The sequence below is a fragment of the Stegodyphus dumicola genome, chromosome 2 (genome assembly GCF_044657685.1).
Source record: "Stegodyphus dumicola isolate Sdum_Otavi_A_Nest chromosome 2, ASM4465768v1".
In the NCBI taxonomy this organism is placed as follows: domain Eukaryota; kingdom Metazoa; phylum Arthropoda; class Arachnida; order Araneae; family Eresidae; genus Stegodyphus; species Stegodyphus dumicola.
This window is the reverse complement of record NC_140769.1, coordinates 37,318,165-37,337,108: the sequence shown is the minus strand read 5'-3', so window position 1 is coordinate 37,337,108 and position 18,944 is coordinate 37,318,165. Positions and strand designations below refer to the sequence as shown.

Sequence of the window (18,944 nt, the reverse complement as noted above, 5' to 3'; positions counted from 1 at the left end):
GTCTGTATGCGAGACGACCAGCCATTTGTGTGCCGCTCATGTCACGCCATAGGAGGGACCGTTTTCAGTGGGCACGACAACATGTCCACTGGACACCTGATCAATGGAGGGCAGTTCTCTTTACAGATGAGTCTAGTCTAGAAAGCGAAAGTAGGCGTTATTTGATATGGAGAGAACCTAGAACCCGTTATCATCCGTGAAAGAGATGCATATGGAAGGGGCAGTGTCTGTGTTTGGGGTGGCATCTCTTTGAGTGGATGCATAGACCTCCATGTCTTTCCAAGCGGAACCGTGAATGCTCAGATTTATAGAGACACCATCCTTGGTGTTTATGTGCGCCCATATGCCGGGGCAATAGGTGATGCTTTCCTGTTACAGGACGACAACGCAAGACCACACAGGGCTTGCATCATAGATGATTATCTTCAACAGGAAAAAATTATGCGCATGGAGTGGCTAGCTCGATCCCCGAACATGTTTGGGATGCTTTAGGGAGATGTCTAACTGCTCTCAATCCGCCCCTTCAAACCCTTGTCGCACTTGCATTTGCTTTGCAACAGCAATGGCTCTCGCTTCCTATGGAACTGATAGACCACATAATTGAAAGCATCACACATTGCTGTATGTGCTATATTGCTTCTAGAGGCCATCATATTCCATATTGAAGGTACTTTTCCTATAGCAAGCTGACACCTTCGATTTGTTCATTTTATACATGTGCTAATTTCTATACTGCCATATTTGTCTGGTAATTTCTTTTTATATTATTTGATACCTTACTATGTGTTGTATATTGTGGGTAAGTTTCAATAAATTCTACATGTAACTTTTTCAGTAATTGTGATTTTTCTTTCAGTAATTGTGATTTTTCCTTAATTTATGATAACCAGTGTATTTTTTTAATAACTGGTGTTAATAGGTTTTTGAGATGTTTTCTGTCGGTCAAGTATTATCTTATATATATATATATTTTTTACCCCACAAGGGCTATTAATTTTGTTTTGGCATTTTGCGTTAAAAACTTTAAATGTTTGTTCTCTTTTCAAATTGTTTCCACCAAATATTAGAGCCCTGTGTTATATTTAAAGAAACTGAATAATGAAGAATCTATAAATGTGTGCATTTTTCTATAAATGTATGTATTTTTCTGCATAAATGTATGTATATTTCTGCCCAAAGCAATGGTACCTAGAGCTATTAAATTTTGAATAATGTAATCTCCCACCAAGTATTGATATCTGGAAGCCTTAATTTGGAATTTGAAATTTGTTTTATTATTGATTTCATATTTTGTAATACTTCAAGGAATTTTTGGTTAACAAACTCAATGATTTCAAAACAAGCAATGGCAAAGCTGTACGGGGGGGGGGAGACACTTTTATCTTCCACGCGCAAGATTGTATTGAAAATTCTAAAAATATGTTCATTTTAAAATTATTTTGTGATATTGCTGTTGAATTGAATTTTATAGTTTAGGTTCAAAAAATGTTTAATAAATAAAGGTAACACACAAAAGGTTAAAAAAATTCCCTTTTGGGTGTAATGTAAAATGATTTTTTTTAAACGTTATTTGTAAGTGATGAAAATAGAAGTCGTGTTGGCTCTAGTGTAGAATTGGGTGTCCCTTTGATTAGCGACAATTTTTTTTTTTTTTAAATTTTGGCAATGAAACCTCATTTCTGGTTACCACGATAGTTTTAACTTTGTTTTAACTTCCTGATTTTTTTTTTAATGAAAATAGATTGATGTGTACATGGACAAATTTAAGGTGGTACGGAATGCCTAGTTTGTGCAATTCTGGGATTTTTTTTTAAGTGAAAAAAGATCAATGTGTACATGGAGACAGAGTTTGTGCAATTCTTTGACTTCTTATTTTGGTTTTGTGTAGCGTCCATCTTGAAATTGTGCCTTCTTGGCGCCGATCTTGGTGTCAAAAAAAGAATCGCCTATAAACAAGGGACACCCAGTTGTAAACTTTTACCGTCGTGTTTGACTTCCATGTCCTTGATCTGCTTGATGATGCCTGTTGTGTCTCTCAATAGAATTCTAAGAGGTAAAGAGAAATTTCTTACTTTTTCTTTCACCCCAGAGCCGAGCTTGTTCCATTCCAAATTCTTCGATGAAATATCTAAATTCGAAGCTTTTGCATAACAACTGACATTTCTGTATGATATAAACAGATTATATTTAGATACATTTATACATTTTATATACAATTATTAGGTTACATAAAAATTACACGCTCTCCATCTAACAGTCGTTCGGGTTCAGAGTTCTAACTGTGTTCTTTCGTATGATTATTGTCGAGTTTTGATGTAATGGTGCTGATAGTCCGGAGTTTAGATGTGGTGGCGCTGATAGTCCATAGTTTAGATGTAATATCACCTCCCACCATTGAGATCTGACGATGCGGAGGAACTCAATACACACAGGTCCAGTCGATGAGGAGGCCAAACAACTCGTCCAGCTCTGGTCATCACTCAAGGACTTGAGGTAGGTTCTGGAATACTAGCAGTCTGACCAGTTGCATGGTCGTTTCTATCTCGAGATGCTCTGTCAGGGAATGGATTCGGAAGTAGAAATCTAACAGGAAAAGCCGGGCCACTGGACGAAGCAGAGTTCCATATCTTGGCTAAAGGCCAATGTATGCATCGTCTCTGGCTGTCTTCCAACAGAACGACATCGCCTACTTGCAACTGTTGAAATTTCCTCTTCTTTATTGCCTTTTGTCTCAACTGACAAAGATATTCATTACGAAATCTGTTTCGTAGATCATGTCTTATTCTCTGTCGTTATTTGGCTCGGCAGTTTAGTTCTTTGGAATCTACGTAGTCCATATCAGGAATTCCTGATGACGGCAATTCTTGGAGGAACATCATAGGTGTCAGTGGTGATGGATCTAGATTATCCTCTGATGCGTATGTGATAAGTCGCGAATTAATCACTTGTTCACAGTCACAGAATATAGTAGAGTCAAAAGTCGTTAATCCGTACTCGTCGGGACATTGGCGATTCCGGATTATAGACCATCAGTTTAAATCTGGTAAGATGGCTTGCAGAAATTATAAAATTAAAAATATGAAACCGTAATTTATGAAATAAAGAACAATTATGATCTAAAGGGTATCAACATTTACAAAAAAAAAAAGCTTAATATTTATTTGTTTACTTTCTTCGCTATCGGAAGCGAATTATAATGATGAGGAATTTGATTTAAATCATATCAAAGACGGAGTACATTGAGATGAAATACTACGTTTAGTAAGTAATTATAAGCCAAATAAAATAAAAACATCTGCCCTGAAGATAAGGATAGTGCTGACAGATCAACTTCCAATTCATTGTGCGCTGCGGCTCCCCCCCCCCCCCCCCCCCCCCGCGTGAAATTGATAAACAGATTTCAGAATGGTTAGATAAAAAAAGGATATGCCTTTATCCATTTTTCGCAGCAATTCCACTTTTTGTTTAATGGACTTGGAAACATACTTCCGCTTTGTAGATCCTTTACATATTTGTAAATATATATCGGAAATTCTATTTGACATAATCGAAAGTTCAAGCTTACTTTTATAAAATTGCTCTAACAGATTGCAAAAAATAATAAGCCGGATCCAATTCGAAGATTAAGAAACAACGCAATCTGCAACATTAACTGAATTAGATAATTTTAGCTTAGCTTATACCATCCGTTACACATTAAACGTGCATGCGTAAACATATTTTGGGCATGCGCACACGCATATTCGCAGCCGTAAAGGTCTTACGCTCATTGTAGCTTTGAGGTCCGGATTATGGATGTCCGAATTAATGACTTTTGACTGTATATAATTCTTTATAATTTAAGGATGTTCGACCTAATGCTCTTCTTAAATTTTCTTTCACCATTCGCACAAGCCTCTCCCACCAACCTCTCCACCAGGCGGCTGTCGGAGGGTTGAGCTTCTATCGTATGCTTTGGATAGAAGCAGTTGAACATATGGCGTTCCAATTAACTTTCTTAAGAACACTGTTACTCCCTACAGAATTAGTTCCGTTGTCGGAATATATCACATAAGGTCTACCTCTTCTGGCAATGAATCTATGTAAAGATTGGATGAAAGTTTCTGTAGATAGAGAAGTAACTAGTTTGAGGTGATTGGCTTATGTATGCAAGACTGTCCATGCTTTAGTCCCCTCTAAGAGATAGAGAGGACCTGCTAGGTCTACACTGACGACTTCAAAAGTCGCCCCTTCTCTGACTCGATCTTCAGGTGGAAATCCTGGCTTGACTTCCATTCTTTGTGTAACAAATCTTTTACATCTTGCACATTTTCTGATAATATTTCGAATACTTTTCCTGGATTTTAATATCCAAAAGTTTTCTCTTAAGATTTGTCATTAAAGTGCTGACACCAGCATGCTGGAGTTCTAGATGTTTCTCGTAAGTTAGTCTCTCAACAAGAAGGTGTTTTGAAGGTAAAATGATAGGATATCGGAAATTTTCATCATCTTGACGCTGTAGGACGTTCGTTTTGGCTCTTAAAATTCCATTTTGTTCTACGATTGGTCTCAGCGCATGAATAGCAGGATCTTTTATGCCTGTAAATGATTCTTTCTGTACCAATCTACAAAATGCCTTTTCAGCATTCTCCAATTCATCAACTGAGACATCAGGAGTTAGGTTTTTATCTTTGTTCTTTAAATTGTGATAAAACCTGAAAATCCAAGTGATCATCCTCACGGTTTTTCGATATGAAGAGAAGTATTTGTATTACCAGTCCAAATTGTCTTCATGATCTAGAAGAGTCAGAATCATTTTCCTTTTTTCTTTGTTTATAAGTTCTTCATCAGGCTTTTCTTCTACCTGGGGCCGCTCGTCTTCTAGTAGGTAAAGCCACGATGGACCCTCACACCATGCCGATTTCTGCAATTACTCAATATTGCATCCCCTCGATGAGAGATCCGCTGAATTTAAACTTCCAGGTACATGCCTCCAGTCAGATATTCCGGTAAGCGATCTTATTTTGTGTACTCGATTGTGAACAAATGTACCCCATGCTTGATCTCTTCATATCCACCCCAAAGCTGTAGAAGAATCACTCTAGAACACTGTTCTACAATTGTTAAGCTTCAAATCTGATAGAACTGTTTTGGCAAGCCTGGCACCTATCAGACAGGAGAGAAGTTCAAGACGTGGAATCTTAAGTTCTTTAATTGGGGCTATTCGACTTCTCGTGCTTACTAACTGAACCTTTACACCTTCAATGGTTTCAGCTCTTAAAAATGCCCATGTGGCATAGGCTCTTTTACTAGCATCCGAATAAACGTGGAGCATTACGGTATCTTCGTTTTCATAATCAATATTTAACCAACGAGGAATTTCAGTCTGAGATAACAGAGGCAATTGGTTCAACCAACTCCCAAACTGCTCACTTAGGGGGAAGAGGAAGATCTTCATCCCACTTAATCTTCTGGTTCCAAGTTTTTTGCAAAATTAGTTTCGGAATTACAGTTATTGATGCAGTCCAAGGGGATCAAAAATTTTCTGGGTAATTGACAAAACTTTTCTTTTCGTAATAGGTTCCCTCAAGTTAAATGTTTCTTCGATCTTGCAACTCAAACTATCTTTTTCTAAATCTCATCCTAATACTGGGACAACTTTTGTCTTGTTCTCTATCTCATCGATCATGTCAATGCGAAAATTTGATCACCAGCATCTCAAATTGAAATGCCCTGAAGCCAAAATCAATCTTGCTTCTTGAATGAAATTTTCGGCTTCATCTACGAGATTTAAGCTAATAAACGAATTATCGAGGTAAAATGAATCCTTCAAAATATTAGAAGTTTCTACAAACTATTCTGGGACAAATTTTAGTCAAAAAGTAACTAAATGTAGTGGCTAGCAGAACCGGACTTGATGTAATTCCAAAAACAACTAGGTTATGTCTGTAAATTTCAAACTTATGTTGACTATTGAACCATAGAAACCTTAAAAAATCTCTATCCATTTCTGCTATTTTGATTTGACAAAAGGCCTTTTCGATGTCAGATGACACTCCTATGTGATATTTTCGAAAACGATTCAATATATGTGGAATAATTTCTATTAAATTTGGTCCTTTACTCAAACAATCATTGAGAGAAGGTGAATTCTTAGAACGTGCAGATGCATTGAAAACAGGCCGTATTTTTGTAGTTTCACTAGACTTCTTTATTACAGGTCTGTGTGACAAGTAGTGCATTCCTTCCTCAGTTACTACCTCAATAATGTCCTTCACTTCCCACTCATCAAATATTTCTGTGTAATCTTTTCTTCTGCGTGTGTTAATTAATTTACTTTCGGTTTTGAAGAGGTGTCTTTCTGCCATAGCGCAGTTACTGGATAAGACGGATTTATCTAAAATAAAGGGTAAGGGTACTCCCTGAGCTATCTTGTTTTACACTTTTTAAGAAGTGTTTTCGGGTTTCTTCTTCCAAGACACTTTTCATTTTGTTTTCCCCACTTGAAATCTCCAAGGTGTCTAAATGCCAAAGATTGGACGAATTTGTATCTGAAACATGTAAAGATAAAGAAAGAACGGACAAGGAACTCGACGTATTCGCATTTTCTTTAATCTTGCCCATTAAAGTCCAGCCTAACTTGGTCTCAAAAGCTACGTAATCCCCCGCAAAATATTCAATTCTTTCAGTGAACTATTGTGCCGCTGTGTCCGCTCCTAACAGCATATGAATCTCCTCCGGATTTTCTTGAAACAGACAGAGATTTCCATTCTCATCATTTTCGTTGATAAGGATTCCCCTTTTTTCCATTACTTTAATCAACTTTTCGTCTTTGATCTTAGGTAGTGACAAACAAATTTTCCTCTGGTCTAGTGCTTTGATTTTACACCTTTACTTTCCATCTAAACTAGTTAAATCTATTTGATAACGATTATGATCTTCCAAAACTTCCAACCTCCAAATAACCCATGTTTAATTCCGTCAGTTCCTATCTTTTCTAATTTCAGCGTTTTACCAGCATATTGACTTATGTACGTGCTCTGACTTCCGATATCTATTAGCAGTCTTAAATAACCCTTTAAGGTTTTCCTAGCTACCCCTATGACCAAAGTTTGTAAATAAACTTCAGAACAGTTGCTTTGATTCGAAAAGTACTTTATTTTCAACTTCCTGGACAGTTTTTGATCGTTCCTTTTTTTACTCTCGGAATTAATTCTTTTACACATAATCGTAGAATGGTTAGAGTGACAATGTTAGAATGTTAGAAATGTTAGAATCACAAGATTTGCTGTTGTGACCCTTATTTTGTAAACCTAAAACAAGTGCCATTTTTGCGTAGTATTTCAACCTTTTCGTCATTTGTTACTTTCTGGGCAATAGGACATGTATGGCTTGAATGGGAAAAATCTCCGCAAAAAAATGCATGCCTTAATCAATTTTCTTTAATACCCGTAGACACTAAATCAGAAGCAGAAGAAGCTTTTGTTTCCAATTTATTGCTCTTTCCATCGCTGAAATGACGAGTATTTATTTTCTGGACTGCATACGCAGACTGGCAGCGCCTACTATTTGCTGTAGAATGCTCTGAATTCTTATTTATGACTTCCACCCTTTCGCGTGAATCTAAACATTGAGCTATAATCAATTACAGGCTTTTAATATTACAATACGCACTTGCATTATTCATTCTGTTAATCTCGAGCAAAATATCTTGGGGAAGTGATTTCAGAATTATTGGACATAACACACTTAATAAATTCTCGAGAGACTGACCCAAATTTTCTAAAAATCGTAATTTGATAGAAATGTTGTCATAAAATTTTCTAAAGGCGCGAACATCATTTGAGATTTTCAACGGTTTAGTGTTCAAAATGTTATTTATATGAGTTTAAATGAGCACATCTGTTTTCGCAAATCTTTCTTTTAGAATATCAATTGCGGAATCATAATTAGCAGCAGTAATCGGTGATCCTTCGACTGTATTTAAAGCAGAACCACCTAAATGAGCTTTCAAATAATTGAATTTGTCTATTTTATCTAATGAATCATTTTAATGAATGGCAGACTCGAAACTATTTCCAAAAGGTTAGCCTGTCTCCGTAGAATTTTGTTAAAGTTAACTTAAGTAATTAAATTCGGACAGACTCGTTATGTTTTGTTTCGTTTTGACTGTCGGTACTGAACTGGTTATTTACTACCGTTTCAGTAGATTTGCATTTTAATTCGTCGATTCTTTTGGAGGTATGGAAACTGCATTTAACGACCTTTTGACGATATTCTTCTGATTTTTGGAATTCAGCGTCAAATTCTTCGACTTTAAAAAGAGGTGCTAATTCTGTATTGACACTTTTAAGTGATTCGAAATTATTCTTTAATTTCCAAATCATGAATTTTCAGATCAATTTCCGAAAGCTGCGATTCCAAATCTTTAAGCGAGTTGGTTACTAATGTTCGGAGAGCTGCGCGCTTCTTTTTTAACTTATTTAAAATCTCATCAGACATGTTCTTAACAGTTCAAAAATTCAAAAAAGTAATCAATAATAGCATTCTAAATCTATATTGTCTTAATTTAAATTCTTATTCTTAGCTCTGGCGTCCCGGCAGGGATGCCAAAAAATGTTGTATCTCTCAATAGAATTCTGAAAGGTAAAAAGAAATCGCTTACCTTTTCTTTCACCCGGGAGCCGAGCTTGTTCCATTCCAAATTCTTATTCGATTAAATATCTAAATTTGAAGCTTTTGCATAAAGACTGGCACTTCTGTATGATACAAACAGATCATATTTAGATACATTTATACATTTTATATACAATTATTAGGTTACATAAAAATTACTTGCTCTCCATCTAATAGTCATTTGAATTCAGGTTCAGAGTTCTAACTGCGTTCTTCCGTAGGATTATTCTCGAGTTTTGATGTAATGGTACTAATAGTCCGGAGTTTAGATGTAACAGTGGTAAAGGTATGATTTGCACGTGATACCGAATTTATGCATGCAATTCAATGCTTTTTTTCAGCATAAATGGAGGAATACTTTACTGCTTTGTGTAAATATCAGTGATAGCTTTTTTTTTTTTTTTTTTTTTTTTTTTTAAGAATAGTATATCTCAAAATTATATTTATGGGTGGCCCTTGGCGATTTTTGGCGGTGCAAGTTGTAAAACAATTTAAATGTTTAAGTGGTACTAAGTCTAACAAGGGTGTCATTTGTTTACATTTGAAACTCTTAGTAGAACAGTAAATAAAGTCAGTTTGTGCACCAACTTCAATGTCTTTTTTATGAGTAGGATCAGACGTAAACTTTCATTTTTTGTGCACCAAAAAATCTGTCTTCCTGCCTGCTGGCCGAATTGCTTGTTTTTGCATACAAAGTCTAATTTGAAGTTAAAATTTTTTGAACTGTTTTTAACTGTATTTGGTGCTTTATATTCTTCTGTATTTTGAGGTTTTTCATTAAAGATATTTTAAGGTTTTATGTATCTTTGCTTTCCCGCGAAGTGAGAACTGAATTAATTGAATGAAAAATCTATCTTTAAAATTCAAGGAAATAAATTTAAATCAAGCAAAAAAATTTGTATAATTTAATAGGCCATACAAAGAAGTCATGTGGTGCACACATAATTTTAGAAGAAGTTATTTATAGGTCACGAAATGAAATGTGATAATAAATATGACAGAATAATTTTGAAATTACATTTTTAGATTTTACAAAAATGCTGCTGTAGATATTTTAAAATATGTATCATTTATCTTTTTTTTTTTTTTTTTTTTTTTTTTTTTTTTTTTCCCCTATAAGAGCTTTTTCACAGGTAACTGCTTCATAATATTCAGATAATGTGTCAGCTTTCTCTGTTAAAATTAACTTTACCCTTTTTCTTTCTAAATAATTTTTCTCAAAAATTTTCTGGTAATATGTTGGCAAGTATGAAAGATGAGTTGGCTGTTGAGGCAGTTTTTCTGTAGATGCCACATATCTGGAAAGGTTTTACCAAGATTTAATAATGCATATAAATATGTTTATTAATATAAAAACACTAGATCACAATTTTTGCATACCAATCCAGAAAAAGCCCGTGACAAAATAAAAATTGTGTTCATAATGACACAATACAAGTATTGGTACTTTTCCGTTTTGCCGGCGCAAATCTGGCCAAGCAGACTTTGTTGGCGACAACATACAGTATACACATAAAAAATGTTAACAAACATTAGTTCTAAGAATTTTTTATTTTGAAGGCATAAACATTTTAATATGGTTTAAAATTTTGTCAAAAGGCATTAATTTAAGAATTTACTATGCTTTCATGGTTCAACATCCTGATTCGCCGATTCGTATCACGTGACTCCAAGTGATCTCATATCACATAAACTACGCTATAAAAATCTAATTCAGTAATTATCTACATCAATTTCAAGTTAAATCTTAATTTGGGATACAAGTTTAAATGCAAGAATTATTTCAATTCGTACGAATAGCTTACACAGAAATTATGTAAAATCGCAGTGCTTTACTTCGCTAGTACATTCTCATTAGAATTGATGAATTTAACTCTTGATTTTGCCTTTTCTTTATTTTCGGGTGAGCGGTGTGATTGCACTCTAATTGGCTTAATTACCGCGAATGGTCTTAGGGTATAAAATTTAACTATCTTGTAAAAATTCTATGTAATTGTATGCCAGTATTGAAAGAAACAATCAATCTGATAAGAAATGGGGCTACGACTTGTTTTGGAAATGAGGCGTAAAAGGTTACCAGCGAATATATTCTGTTTGGCATCAGTTGTACCATTGTTGGCGACTTTATCATTTGCGCCGGCAAAACGGAAAAGTACCCAAGTGTTTTACAGAAGATTGTGATAAATTTCTTCTACTGTTTAGATGATTTTTGGAAAAAGCTATGGAACCAAAGTTATTTTTGAATTTTTTCCTCTACTATTTTAATCCCAGAAGATTTTCTTGACACATTTCTTCTCTTTCTTTTTCTCTCCTCTCTTCCTTGTATTATTATTATATATTATATGAACAATCAGGGGTAATAGCAAAAATGATTTCAAATATGTTGCACTTGGAAGCTTCTATGGAAAGAAATGGACTGCTTTGTTTATAAAGATATTAATAACAGATAATTTAAAATTTTGTTTTATATCAATGTGCCATATATCACTTCAGAACATTTTTGGAGTTATTCCCAATACTGATATAAGAAGAAATAAGATTAGGAACTCTTTCTGCAGATTTTTAGAACAATAAAAATCTTCCAACTAAATCAGAAAATTCAAAGATAAAATTATTTTTAAAAAAAGTCATTATATAAATCAAAAGAAAAATTGTTTTAAGGAATATTATTGAAAATAATAACAGTTTAGCAGATGAAATAAAGACTAGCAGAAATGTTAACTTCTTTATTATGAAGTAAATGAATTTAGAGAAGAAAATGTATGTAAATTAGTAACAGTCTTTCAGTCAAATGACATTGCCATTTTCGCATTCTTTTTGTTCCAGGTTCCTATGGTTTTTAAAGACAAATCATATCCTTCCTCCCCCCCCCCTTTTTTTTTAAATATTCATTTGTGGAATTTGCCAGCAGTGGAAGAAATTGCAGTAAAATTTCTGCAGGAATATAATATATTTTTATTGCAAATCACTAAAGGGAGGAATAATGAGATATGTTTGACAAATAGACTATTAATAGTGATGAAATTGTGCACGGTGCCAGGTTTTTAGTTTTAGGTTTTTTTTTTTTTTTTTTTTTTTTTTTACTGAAACAGTGTTGCACAGGCAGGTCAGAGCATAAAATTACAAAGCAATTTTGCAAAGAAATGTTTTTTTAATCTTATAATCCTTATTTCATAATTTAAATTTGTATTTTAAATTGTTCAAGTTTTTTTAAATATATATATGTTCATAATGTTTGTCGATTTATGATAAATATCGATAGCTTGGAAATTTTTAAAAGTCAGGAAAACCACCAACTTGTTCCCGAGAAGTAACTTTTACCTTTCTATTTGCAAAAAGTCGCCAAATTGTGCAAGAGTGGTTGTGTTGATATGAAGGTACCTAAAGAGGAACTAGTCGGTAATTTACAAATTAAACAATTTATGTCTCCTTCCATGTCGTATTTCCTGACCTCGTGCCCCAAGACATCACCTGCATCCATACGTTCGTGTACAAAAGTGTTTTGTTAAAGCTTGCTTTACCATCTCCGTAAAGTTTGTTCCATTAATTCTGAATCATCCTGTATGGGATGAAATTTGCCATGAATGCTGATGATATCATAAAGCTGTGTTTTTATTATGTAATGAATTATTGTTATCTTACTTGTTGCAAGTAGTGAATTGTTTACATGCATATTCAAAAAAATAAATCTATGTAACTGCTTAACACCCATTTATAAAAAAATAATTCTTTTAATAAATCAAAATATGTACATAGCGTTAGAATAACATTAATCTCAACGATGACTAAACAGTGTACACAGACTTGTAAAAACAGAAGGGAAGAATTCTTTTTTGAAGTTGCACAGAGATGAGATGTTATTGCTCATGCACTAGGAGGAGAAATCAAAGCATTGAACAAATGTGGGGTAAAGGGAAAAACCCCATAGTCTGTATGAAGTTGAATGCTATGTAAAGAATGAAATTTAAGAAATAGTTCGAAAGAATACATTCATAATGTTACTGACATTAATGCTATGTTAATGAAATACTGTAATTTGTTGGAACTTAATATTGTATGTTCTATGAAATAAGTAATCTGAAAATAAAAATATTTAAATTTTAATGATCGGAATTAATATGCTGTTATTACGAGTTCATTTCAAAAATTGTTTATCTGAGATGCTATTAAAAAGTTTCTCTGTTTGTATTTTTAAAAACTTACTTTTTTCCAGTTTGTCGGACCTGTATTGTACGGTATTTACAGACTAACAAATTTTGTCCTACGTGTGAAGTCCAGGTGCATAAGACTCGCCCTTTAGTTAATATTAGGTAAATATTGCTTTTAATTTGTAATATGATAAAAATATGCCACTAAAGGTATGGAAAAATGGGATGGAATTGCACATTATTTCTAAATGAAAAATTGTATAGATGATTGTAATGTAATTATGATGTTTAATTATTTGTGTATATAGCAGGGTGCTTTGTGAGTGAGAACATTGTAAAGAATTCTGAAGTATTCAAAAGCTGTAATTAGTAGTTGATCATTTTAAGTAAACTAACAAAATTTCACTGTTTTTAATTACTGTTGCCATTTATATAAGCGTAAATAAATAATCCATATTGCTATTATATTCTGCATTGGCAGAAGTATGTTCTTATCCTATTCAAATTTTTTAAACTTTTCCTATTCCGATGTCCAAATCAAAATTCAATTTCCTATTCCTAATTCAAATCAAATTTCCTATTCCGTCCAAAATCAGGATGTCAAATATCTAGAATGATCTAATATTTGTATCACCAGAAATTTTTCTTTTCATTTCTTCTCCCCTCCTTTTTTAATCTAGAAATGGCAAATTTAATATCCCTCCTTCCAAAAAGTTATGCCATAGAAGCAATTCTTCCAACTAAGTGAGATAAATCTATTTCAAATAGCTAGAGAATCACATCGTGGCCAATGACAATAGATTGATTGACATAGGGGCCATGACAATGCTTACAGCCCTTGAGTGATTGTGGAGGAAGGGTAAAATTTTTCTATCTGGTCTAACAAGATATATTTCTTTGAAGTGGGATGTTCCTTATACTGGCTTTCTTTTGTTGTCATAGTAGCAGGGAAGCGAGAAAGGATTACATTCCGAAGAACCTAAGTTAGCATTGCAAATTGAGCTCATCCTTTATGGTTTGTTCTGCTTTTTATTATTTTAACTATCTCAAAGTCATTCTTCGATCGTATAGAAAAGAGTTTCTAATTCTGGAGCTGTAGCAGCATCTACAATGTGAAAACATATTTGGTATTTGCTTTTTATAGCAAATCTAGTAAGAGAAATGGTATAGGTGCAATTTGGGCATAAAAAAAGATTTCAAAAGTAGGTATAACAACATCATTTAGGAAGAGATCTGGAATACTGTAGAAGGCAAAGTTTTCCAATTAATGGAATTTGTGTAGAAGTGATAATAAATGAATATACAGCATCTTCATTTATTATAACTTCTCCACAAACAGAAATTTTCCATTGCAAAGACTATGCCCCAATCAATTAATGGATGGTAAAATCTAGTATATGATCCAATGATGAAGGAAGTGACAAAGAGATTTCTGAGAATGAATAGTTTTCAATTGACAGTTCAATGAGAATTCATGACAATGGCAGTTACAGGGCTTGAACATTGGAACTCTGTAAATAGAAAAAAGTGTATAAAATTAATGAGAAAGTATTAGCACAAAAAAAATGGAAAGCTTAAACAACTTATATTGAAAGAAAATGTTTATTATAACAAACTAATAAATATTGAGCTTTACTAAAGATTTCAATTATCTTAAAGTCATAAATGCTTCATTATTTCATAAGTAACTACGGTAGCACCTCCTGTAAGGAGCACTTCTATTTAAAGAGTAATTCTGTTGGTCTCGGTCCCTTTGAATAGGGACCTCAGTGTATTTATCTTTTATTAAGGGTCATTGAAAAGGTTTCAAAAATAAAACAGAGGTAGAGAAATAAATGAAAATAGAAGTGCTCTTTGTTAGTAATCTTTTTAGGTTTCAAAAGCAAGTTTGTGCTCAGTAAAAGTTTTGTGACTTTTACTAACTTAGTCTTGTGACTAAGGAACAATAAAATGAGAAATTAATCCCTCTATTTTGAAAACATTTTTTCAGTTGGGAAAAGGGAAGCAATACCTTAGGAAAAAGCTAGTTGTGGTGCAATTAAAAGGATGTTTCCTATAAATAGAATTCAAAATCAGTTATTCTTGCTACAGCTCTTAGCAGGGAGGAAAAAAACAGGGTTAGTTAGTTGTAAGGGAAGACCAGGGGATAGGAACCAGTGGGAAAGAAAAGGTGGTGAGATGACTGGACCACTTGCCAAGCAAAAGGATCTGTCTATCAATAGGATAGGATGAAAACCTCTATCATTCTAAGTTCTTGCTAGGGTTGGAAAGCAAAAGAGGTGTAGTTTTGTACTTGAGAGTTATTTTTACTTGGCTTATCTAACATAACTTCAAAGAGGAAGTAATTAACATTAAAACAAAAATTTGATGTAATTTATGTAGTAGAAACTGAAAAGCTTAGTTTAAGAGATTTAGGGGGGGGGGGGAAATGGAATAATTAAAAACCAAGTAAGTTATGTGAAATGTATCTCTACAAGTAAGTTAGGTGTATATCCAAATGAACATTCCAAGACAAATTTTAAAAAAAGTGAAACATGTGAAATTGATATGGTAGTGTTCAATTGGTTTTATTTTGGAAGAGCAAATGATATTCCTGTAAGTGGCATGTTATTGAATGAAAAGGCAAAATAAGTTTCAGAAAGTCTGGTACTATAGAAATTCAAAGCATCAAATGGTTGGTTAGGCAAATTCAAGCACAGACATAATGATACTTTGAAGACTATTTTTGATGAATAAAAATCTGTAGGTATACAACATGTAACAGCCTGGATAAAAAAGCCAAATGAAATTTGTGAGGGATATAAGGCAAAAACATGTATTATGCAGATGAAACTGGAAAATTGTATTAAATTTTATCTAATAAAACTGCTTTAAAGGATAATAGTGTTTTGGTTGTGAAAGCTCCAAGGAAACATCTCACTATGCTGTTTTGTTGTAGCATGAAAGGATTGTTTGAGCAATCAGTTGTACTTGGAAAGGCCAACAAATCAAGCTGCCTCAAACACATCAATCTAAAAACTCTGTCGGTCTTCTGGCTTCACAATAAAATGTCATGAATGACACAAAGTATAATGTCGGAATGGTTGATTGCCCTTGATGAAACTATGTCTCAGGAAAAAAAAAAATAGAATTCTGCTATTTCTTGACAATTTGCCAGCCCACCCACTAAATCAAAAACTGAGATCAGTGAAGTTAGAGTTTATGTCACCTAATGCAACATCAGTATCACAGCACTTGGACCAAGGTATTATTAGAAGCTTTAAGGCTCATTACAGAAAAATGTTTTTACTGCTTTATCAAGCTGCTTGTGGAAACAGCAATCAGATTGCAAAATGTGTCAATGTTTTGAGTGCCTTTCAGTGGATAACAAAAGCTGTTAAATCCATATCATAAAGTTGTGTTATGCACTGTTTTAAGAAAGCAGGTTTTGAAATTCTAGTTTCAAATGCCCTCAGGGAAAATTGTAATAAAGCAAATGAATCATTTGAACTTGTCAAAATTGGTGGCAGTGCTCAAATGTAAGAATATTTGGAAATTTATGAAAACGTGTGTATTAAGGACACTAATGATAACACAAAAATCATTAATTTTGACTGTTAGCTTTAACAACAGTGGCTTGAAAATAGTAAGGAAGATGAAGAGCCAGGTAAAGAGAGTGACATAAAAAACTGTACAGATGCCTTAAAATACGCCTTCCAATTAAAAAAAAAAATCGTGATAACTGTTGGTGACAGTGAAGGACTTTAGTTGGTGACAGGAAGATCATTAGTGGTTTTTTAATATCCACGTGAGAAAATTGCTTGCAGAGACTTTCAAACAAACCTTGTATAACAGATTATTTTCAATAAATTTCACTTTCATTTCGTTTCATACATTTTTGCAAACTTTTTTAATTGAAAATTTTCATTTTTCATAAATTTCAAATTCAAATGAATGCTTGTGACTAAATTACTTATTTATGTATAATTTATTCATTTCTTGATACAGCTTGGATTTTTATTTTTTTTTTTTTTTTTTTTTTTTTTTTTTTTAGTATGTACCCTCTGAAGAAGGGATGTCTCTATTTTAGGGATAAATTTTCTCGTCCAGAGTGTTTCTTAAGCTGTGTTCAGACAGTGGCATAGAGGCAGTCATAAGGGCATAAAATACGGGAGTTCAGTTCACAGCTGCTAGACAGGGGTCTAAGCTGTGGCCAATGAGAGTTGCTCATTGTTTTCCAGCTCAATTTATTTCCCGCGCTCGCTCTGCTTGTTTTCATTATTTTGTGTCATGGTTTTACTGGTTCAACAGAATGCTCTTTTATCTGCCCTTTTTATAAGCCAAAAGCCAACAGAAAAACGTAAAAAAAGAACAAAATGGTCTAGTTTTTTTTTTTTTTTTTTTTTTTTTTTTTTTTGAAAGACCAATACTTGGTTGGCACATATTTCTGTGCAAAGCAGTATGGAATATTTCTGCCTTGTAGTGTAGTACTGTCTATACTATAAACATGCACATGCATATTTGTACACATAAAACCTTCTTCAATTTCTCTTAGGAGAAATACGATATTCTAAATATGCCTAATTAAAAAAAAATCTTGACTATAAGTGACAGATAGTCTATATCTAATATTTTTCCATTTTGCAGGTGTGAAAGCAGTTAAGCAGAAAACAGTACTTGTCATACATTTTTTTTATTATTATTATTTTTTATTTTATTTTCAATGAAAAGGAACATGTTTTCTGTGCTTAGCACTTCTTATTCACTGTCGATCACTACAGTAGTTGGCTGCACTACCTGTATCAATTATCACTAGTACTAGTATCCCACACCATGACCAGCAACTACAACTAGTACAATACTGTGAAACGTTCACCACCGAACAATGTATTTTATACTCAATCATTAACCCTTTAACTGTCAAGTTATTTTGATGTTTTGGGTACACAAATTGTCAATTTTTTATTGGAAAAACCAAATGTAGCCGAAATAAACATCTCCCGATATATATTCGGGTATGACAATACGATGCACTAAAAAAAAATTTACCCCGAGAAATACTCGGGCGTGACATTTTCGAACACCATTGCAATCTCGGGCATGACAGTTAAAAGGTTAAATACATTTTGCTGTTTGTATACATCTATTTCTAATAATTTGCATGTATAAGCCGCACCCCTGAATTTCATATGCTTTTTCTGAAAAAAAGGGGGTTACACTCGAGACTACAGTACAAAGTAAGCACTAACTTTCAGGAATTTTTTTGTGTAATTCTGCAAACTGGTATGTTTATATCACTTGAGTAATTCAAATTAAACTCTGCTCTGCTGTGAGATATCATAGATGTAAGTTTCATCCACGTCTGTTGTCAGAAGTAATTACTTTTAATGATTTTTCATTTGCTGACAAATTATGGCAATTCTTAACTTTCTGGCAGACATGCATATTAAAGCACCCAAAAGAGTTTAATTTCAACATATGCTGTCATTTCTATTTATGACCAATATCTCAAAAGTAATTTCACATTGATAAATTTTAGGTACCAGAGAAAGAGCATGAATTTATTGATTCAAATTACATTCAAATGATAGTAATAAAGAGCAGATAATAATAACAAATACTACAGTACAAAGTCTTTAATCGGGACTTTATTCGGCTTATAATTATTCCTGACTAGCGATTCTGGATCAGGGGGTTTTACAGATTATAGATCATCAATTTAAATCTAGTAAGATGGCATGCAGAAATTATAAATTAAAAATATAAAACCATAATTTATAAAATAAAGATCAATTATGATCTAAAGGGTATCAAAATTTACAAAAAAAAAGCTTAATATTTATTTGTTTACTTTATTAAACATTTTTTTTTTTCAAAGCGTGCATGTGTAAAGCATACATTACACATAGTCGAAATTAGAAAATTGCAACCAGAAAACTATTTGATGTGTATTTGTGATATTTATAATGACGAGGAATTTGATTTAAATCATATCAAAGACGGAGTACATCCCAATGAAATACTATATTTAGTCAGGAATTATAAGCCGAATAAAATAAAAACATCTGCCCTGAAGATGAGGATAGTGCTGACAGATCAACTTCCAGTTCATTGGGCGCCGCGACGCCCTCCCCTCAATCCTCCGCAGAGCAGCATGAAATT

At 33.4% G+C, this 18,944-nt stretch overlaps 1 protein-coding gene across 2 annotated transcripts in view; it reads left to right on the top strand.

Moving 5' to 3' along the window:
* LOC118180361 (polycomb complex protein BMI-1-A-like) overlaps positions 1–18,944 on the top strand; it is a 109,717-nt gene that overhangs the window by 6,125 nt on the left and 84,648 nt on the right. For both annotated transcript variants that reach the window (XM_085810590.1, XM_085810591.1), the window contains exon 4: positions 12,869–12,965. In XM_085810590.1, coding sequence (XP_085666716.1) covers positions 12,869–12,965 — 97 coding nt within the window. The remainder of the gene's footprint in view (positions 1–12,868; positions 12,966–18,944) is intronic.